The sequence below is a fragment of the Sardina pilchardus genome, chromosome 15 (assembly GCF_963854185.1).
Source record: "Sardina pilchardus chromosome 15, fSarPil1.1, whole genome shotgun sequence".
Classification (NCBI taxonomy): Eukaryota; Metazoa; Chordata; class Actinopteri; order Clupeiformes; family Clupeidae; genus Sardina; species Sardina pilchardus.
In genome coordinates, this window is record NC_085008.1 from 15,850,120 (window position 1) to 15,857,619 (window position 7,500).

At 48.0% G+C, this 7,500-nt stretch overlaps 1 protein-coding gene across 1 annotated transcript in view; it reads left to right on the top strand.

Moving 5' to 3' along the window:
- Window positions 1-7,500, top strand: part of lrp8 (low density lipoprotein receptor-related protein 8, apolipoprotein e receptor) — a 160,101-nt gene that overhangs the window by 102,313 nt on the left and 50,288 nt on the right. The window contains exon 4 of the mRNA XM_062556383.1: window positions 1-84. This exon is cut by the window's left edge and continues 90 nt beyond it. Coding sequence (XP_062412367.1) covers window positions 1-84 — 84 coding nt within the window. The remainder of the gene's footprint in view (window positions 85-7,500) is intronic.

A 7,500-nucleotide genomic window follows, 5' to 3' on the forward strand; every position in this document is an offset into this window, starting at 1 on the left:
ACTGCGAGAACGGCGCCGACGAGGAGCAGTGCGCTGCAGGTGGGTCTCCGAGCCGAGACAAACCAGGACAGGAGGCTGGATGGGGTGAGGACAAAATGAACTGGAACACAGTGTGAGAACACAGGAGATGTACTGTAGAGCCATAGAGAGAAACAGAGAGATAAGATAAGAGAGAGAGAGGTAGATAGAGTAGACAGGTGGATGGACAGATGGATAGAGATAGAGAGAGCGAGAGAGAGAGAGAGAGAGAGAGAGAGAGAGAGGGGGAGGGAAGAAAAGAGAGTGTTCTAGAGAGCACTGAATATGCAATGCGGAGGTGGAGGAAGAAGCGACAGACATGTTAAAAATAAATAAGACCTGCTTTGAAATCAGAGGCCACTGTATTTTTAGCATCTTCTGCATGTGTGAGTAGTGTGTGTAGAATATTCAAAGATGTTATGTCACATGCGGCAGCCTTGATCACTTTAAATGACGCTCTCTAAGACAATTCTCTTTGCTTGCACATAAGTAGGCCACTTCTTTGTACTTCACACATGCTATCACACACACATACACACACACACACACGCACACACACACACAACACACAGATACAGTACATACACTGTAGGGCCCTGCAGGAATGCAGCATTCACTGCCAAAAAGTTGCCGCTTCCAGCTTCTATCAGTCTCATAAAAGCACTATTGATTTCAGGTTGATACCCATAGATCTGTGACCTATACGTCTATTGATTTTACCACCTCATGGGTTAAGGAGGTATTATGTATCATATGCCTGCCCTTTATGTGGTCTCAACTCTGGGAAGTAATAACAAAATCCTCTGTCCTCTCGGGGGCTGTTAAGATAAAGGGGAATGAAAGGGTGTGACCAGAATGGAAAACCCAGGGAACCTGGACACTGACCCCGACACTGGCCCCTCCAATAACACGAGGCGAACTAGATACAGTAGCCTATAGGAGAAATAGAGTTGAATGAGTTAATGTAGAGCCGCCCTCTTTTCTCTGTTGCTGTGATCACTACTGTAGCAATCCTCTCATGATGGATGATTCACAAATGTGTACTGTTTGCACATATTGCTTTTGTTGATATTTGTCTTTTATGTGTCTACTGTACATACTGGGTTCAGGATTGTATTCAGGGTATGTACTGTATGTATGTTGTATGTAGCCCGTTGTTAAAATGCTGTAAACCTTACACGTATCCATGCCTACTGTACGTTTAGTCATCTAAAAAATCACTTAAATGAAAACCCAATTCAGAAAGCAACAGTTCTCAGCGCTATGGGGGCATTCACATCATCAGTGCTTGTGTTCCCGGGGAATTGAAAACATGACCTTGGAATCACGAGTGCTACGCTCCACCAATTGAGCTGCATTTACCATTCCATTTTAAATGTCATTAATCCAATAACCGTCTACTTATAATCCATTATGAGCTGTTACCGCTCTCCTTTCTTTTCTTATGAATGATTAATGGACATTTTTTTTTTAGGGTAACACGGGGATTGCAAAACATTCACAAAGTATGCAGATGAGGGTCTTAGGAAAGGGCTGAGGGGGGGTGCAGGGGATGATTCACCTCCAGACCCCTCCAGAGTCTTTGCGCCGGAGTCTTTGTGTCTTCCCCGATTCCGTCCCCGTGTCCGTAGCGTTTGGCGTGGCTGTAGGCTCGTCGCTCGTCGCCTGCCGCCGTGGCTGCTGTCGCTGCCGCTTCATTCCCTGAGAGATGGCACTCTGCCTGCCCCCACTGTACAGGGCCTCCGCTCCGGCGCAGTTCATGCTTAATTCCTCCTTAATTATGAATGGCTAATCTCCCCCTCTCTAATTCCCTGGGAAAGGGCCGGTCTGGCTGGAAAGGGGAGCGGATGTTTGAGAGTCTCGTATCGTCTGCTTCGGCAGTGAATGGAGCTCTCTTCACTGTCTCCGCCGTCCGCCATCACCGCCAGCCCCAGCCAGCACACCCATTCAGGCCCTTTAAAGGAGACAAAAGATAGCTGGCCGTTAGAGCCAGCGCCCATTACTCTCACACGGAGCTCATCCATCTGTGTGTGCGTGTGCGTGTGCGTGTGCGTGTGCGTGTGCGTGTGCGTGTGCGTGTGTGTGTGTGTGTGTGTGTGTGTGTGTGTGTGTGTGTGCGTGTGTGGGTGGAAGAGTACATACAGTAGTATTTTCATAAAGGAGAAATGGTTATGCTACTTTCCCTCATCACTCTTAGCCCCCCCCCCCCCCCCCTCAGTCCCAGAACAATGAATGTACGATAAATTGCATAATTCATGAGTAGAAGCGTTTTAATATATATAATTACTGTGGGGATTCTCTCTCTCTCTCTCTCTCTCTCTCTCTCTCTCTCCTTTTTTCTCTCTCTTTCTCTCCTTCTCTCTCTCTTCCTCCTCTCTCTTCCCTTCCTCTTCTGCTCTGGCACTGTTCCGTTGTTCCTCTCTGAGGTGGAATCAATGGAACAGGTGGGGTGTGAGATCAATTGTTTCTCCAGTCGATGGGCTCCGGGCAGCATCACCCCTCTTTTGTCCGCGCGTTGGTTATCCGCCACTCCGTCTCTCCATCTCTCTCGCCGTGGTTCTCTCCCCAAACCACCCCGAGCGATCTCGCGTTGTTGACACAACCGGGTCAACGCGTCTTAATTTGTCATCACTTTCTGCACCGGGGCTAATCCCTCTCTCTCTCTCTCAAACAGCAGATCATAATCATGATAGATGGACGCAGTGACGACTGTCTGTCTGTTGTACTACACCGAAACGGCTCGTGTTTATAGTTTTTTTCCCCCTTGTTTGGGTCTCATCTCTGCGCTGCACTGACAGTGGTGGCTCTCATTCATCATGCCCTCAGATGTACACATCTCAAGTGAACTGGAAAATTAGGATCGTTAACATCACACCAACGTTGCACCACGGCTATGAGAAGTAATTGATTGGCAAGCCTCTCCTCATGCCCCCCCCCCCCCCCTTATGTCTCCGCTAGTGTATTCCATTATCTTAGCTGTACAGTTCTAATAACCTACAGGTCTTGCGATCTCTGATCTATAATTCAGCATATGAAACTGGTGTCGGGGAGCATGTAAGTCTTCTAATGGGATTTGAGGGTGGGAAAGAATAACGGGGAACAATGTCTGAAGATATCTGGCATGAAATTGGCAATGCAGAGAAGCGATTTACTCTCCCTCCGTAAGGTATTGTGCACCGGAATACAGTCACATATACATATTAATGTGCTGTACATTTGCAGATAGTGCATGAATATAAATGTGAGTATGGGATATGTGATAGTTTGTCTGTATGTTGATGCATTACCGGGTCCAGGAGCATATACTCGGGAGCATATTCAGGCCAACACATGCACACTGGCTTTCACTGGCACACACACACACACACACACACACACACACACACACACACACACACACACACACACACACACGCACACACACACACACACACACATACACTCAAAAGCTCACCTATTCACTTGCGCGCACACCATTCTGTGGATCTCAGCACCATTTAAAAAGAGCCATCTATTTCGTCACACACATTCCGCAGCCGTTTGCTTGAGAAAACTTGAATTCCTTCGACAACACATTAGCCAGCAAGGACAGGCCATGAATTATGCATTTGCAAATACCACTTTGTAGAACCCTGTTCTCGTCGTACCCTTCCTCTCTTTGTCCTCCCTCTCTCCCTCCATCTCCTCTTCCTCTCCTCCACCTCTTTCTCCTCCACCTCCTCCCTCGTTTTCCCCCGAGGCAGCCCAAAATGGCACAGAATGAGCTTTTAACATTAATTACGACTACTAATTGTCCGTGTCTGTACGCTGAATTATACATGCACGGGCCCGGGTGCCGCTACCCACTCCTCTCCCGAGCGTAGCGTTCTCGGAGTAGAACGTTTACCGGCTTCTAATGCATGCAGAAGCGTGTGTGTGTGCGTGTGTGTGTGTGCGCGCGTGTGTGTGTGTGTGTGTGTGTGTGTGTGTGTGTGTGTGTGTGTGTGTGAAGCGTGTGTGTGAAGCATGTGTGTGTGCATGTGTGTACGTGTGTACGTGTGTGTGTGTGTGTGTGTGTGTGTGTACTGTATGTGTGTATGTGTGTGTGTTTGTACTGTATGTGTGTGTGTGTGTGTGTGTGTGTGTATGTGTGGACCGTGTGTTTTTTAAGCAAGTTGGTGAGAGGCCCACCTGCTGTGATGGGACTGGGACACGGACTGGTGCTGGGAGATGACGGCGGGGAGAGAAGCGCCGTAATGGAGGGAAGACTGTAATGAGGGAGCGGGCTAATGCTACGGTATTAGCTGACGCCGTGCCTGATTGAAGGTCACGCCGCTGCTCGTCTGTACAGTGCAGTGTGAAGAAGAGGATGGGGGGGGGGGTTATGCTCTGGGAGAGTTCAACTTTTGAAAAGTGCTGCTAAGAAGTGTGGTGTGTTTTTAATGTCAGTCTCGCTGTGAGCCTGTGGATTTTACACTTTACTTCCTCGTCGGACGAGACCAAGCAAAGGCTGCAAGTAAGGCCTTGCACTGTGAATTCCGAGGACTAGTAAAGTGGACGTCTCTTCTCCAGACTTCCGAGTGCCTGCTGCATTGTGGACGCACGGGTAGATGGCTGTAAGGCTTGACTGAGCGCCGGGGCGAGTGAAGTTTGAAGGACTTCCTGAATGGCACGGCAACATGAGCTGTGGAAGAGGGAGACACTGAGGACTCCTCTCCACTGTGTTGGCTCATAATAACCAATCTGCTCGTCTGAAGGGCTGCTGGGGATTTATGCCTGAGGTCGCCCGCCATCCACTGACTGCACCTTGTCTGCGAGGCTCATGGAGGCCTGACATGTTTGGCAGTTATTTATGAAACAAGCCACCAATCTCGCTGCGGGGGACTGTGTGCACAGATGCTTGAGATTAGACATCAGAGATGATTTTTTTTTTTTTTTTAGGGCAGAAGGGATTTGTTGCAGGCACACACACACACAGAGACACACACGCACACGCACACACACACACACACACACACACGCACAACGCAAAGGCACACACACACACACACACATGCACACACACATGTACATGTACACGTACATGTACACACATGCACACAAACGCACATAAGCGCACATACTGTGCACGTACACGTGCACACACAACATGTACATGTACACACAAGCACAAACACGCACACACACACACACGTACACACACGTACACACACATGTACATACACCATAACTGACATGGTGAGTGAAGTGCAGTGAGCGCCTATGCGAAGCTGAGTGGGCTCCTGCTTAATTGTGATGGATTAATGTAGAGTGCGTTGTCCCAGGGCCGGCGTTCCAGCTCGCAGACTCAGGGCCATCCCTACTAATGAGGACGGACGTGAGGCCCAGACACGGAGCTCCATTCTGATCTATCATTCTCTACTGTAAACACAAAATGGCTAGCACTGCTGAAGGTGACCAGAGGTCGTGCCTGTTATTGTTGTGCTGTGTGAATTATTTAAGACTCTTGTGCTTGTCAGTGTCAGTGAAGTGAAGTTGTCAGGCTGGCTGAAAATGTTTTGTTGCAGTAGGTTTTGACACTCTGAAAGGGTCTGTTATTAAAAGTGACTCCAGCAGCACATAGAAGGTGAAGAGTGATGACACAGCGGGACGCTAGAGTACTGTAGCTTATTATGGGATGTACCAGCTGAGATTCCCGCAGGTTTATCATATGGAGTGTTTTGATGACATTCTCTTTGCGACACAGGTGATGCCAAGGCTGAGGTTTGAGCTTTATACCTTGTATAAACATGAGGCCAGACACATAGTGGCAAAATGCTCATGGACATAATTTACTTAATGCAATTTGCACTTGCATGCAGCCTCAAGTATCTAATTATTACCATACAGCGCGGTATGTACTGTAGCACAAGTGGAACAGCGAGTGTTGTTTAAGGAGTGTGCTTCTGGAGTTAGAAATGTAAACACGTTTTTGCTATCCCGCATATTCTAATGCCTCAGCCTTTATGTAATAATGGAGGTTAATTAGGCACCAGTGGTTTGTATTGTCACATGCTGTTGCTGTGGGCGAGTTTACAGATGGAAGTGTTTTTGCTTTTTCTCTCACACACTCTCCCTTTTTCTGCCCTTTCTTCTTTCTCTTGCTCACTCTTTCTCTCTCTCTCTCTCTCTCTCTCACTCTTTCTCCCTGTCTCCCTCCTTTTTTCGCCCTGTGGTGCTTAAAAGTCCTTGGCTCGCCATAAAGCTACGGCACTTCCTATCAGAAATGGGCAGAGTAGCCCTCAGGGACACCCTAGCCTGGTGTGGGGACACATGCACACATTTATAAAAACACACACACATACTGTACACACACACACACACACACACACACACACACACATGCACACAGACACATACAGCCTCCCAAAATGCGCACACAAACACAGTTGCTGTTTTAATACATACAGACATTCGTACATAGAATTTTCAAACAAGTAGCTGCAAAACAAATAAAGATGAATTATTTCACAAACTGAAAGACCACAGTCTGCAGCTGCAAGGAGAGCACAGTGTGTAAACCCGGCAAGTGATTCCATCCCTTTCATTTCCCTTAAACTTCATGAATGATTTATGCAACTGTTTATTTGTACGCCTGTGTGTGTGTGCGTGTGTGTGCGTGTGTGTGTGTGTGTTTGCTGTGATTTACAGCTGTATGAGCTGTGTGTGTGCCCACTTCGCTCTGACCTGCAGGCACAGACAGAATGCTCAAGTTGATATTAAAAAAATGCTTTTTAAAATGCAGCCCAAGCTAGCAATATGGGTTAATGTAAAACCAACACACACTAACAATGAATAAAGATAAAGCACTACAGACTCTGTAATGCTCGTTTACTGAACTGCTAAATGCACTGGGGCTGTCTCAACGTTTCCTTTGCGTACGCTAACCAAACTCCGACCCACTGAGCTTGCTGGCGAGTGGCCGAGTCTAGTGACCGCAACCTTAATGTGACCTACATTGAATGTGATTGCCCTTTGCGCCAGTTCCTTCATTATACTGTGAGATGGTATGGAGCATTACACGCTTTCTCCTCACGGGGTTATGGTCAGGTCAGGGGCGGCTGGAGAGCGCAGGGTCTGCTGGGATACTGGAGGACCAGTCCATGCTAGCCAGTGCTCAACTGGAAACGCTTCCACACACATCATATCCTCGAGCTTGGCTCTGTGCGTGTGTGTGTGTTTTGTGTGTGTGTGTGTGTGTGTATGTGTGTGTGTGTGTGTGTGTGTGTGTGTGTGTGTATGTTTGTGCGTGCGTGCGTGTGTGTGTGTGTGTGTGCGTGTGTATGACGACACCCTGCATTCAATCAATTAGCCCTGTGGCCATGGCTTGCATGGGTTGGGGCAGCCGTGGGATTGAGCCCAAGGTTAGTGGTGTCTCTACTGAACCTGAGAGTGATTGTGTGTGTGTTCTCATGAGGCCCGTGAGATGCCATGCACTCCGATCAGAGACGGCTGTGCACACTC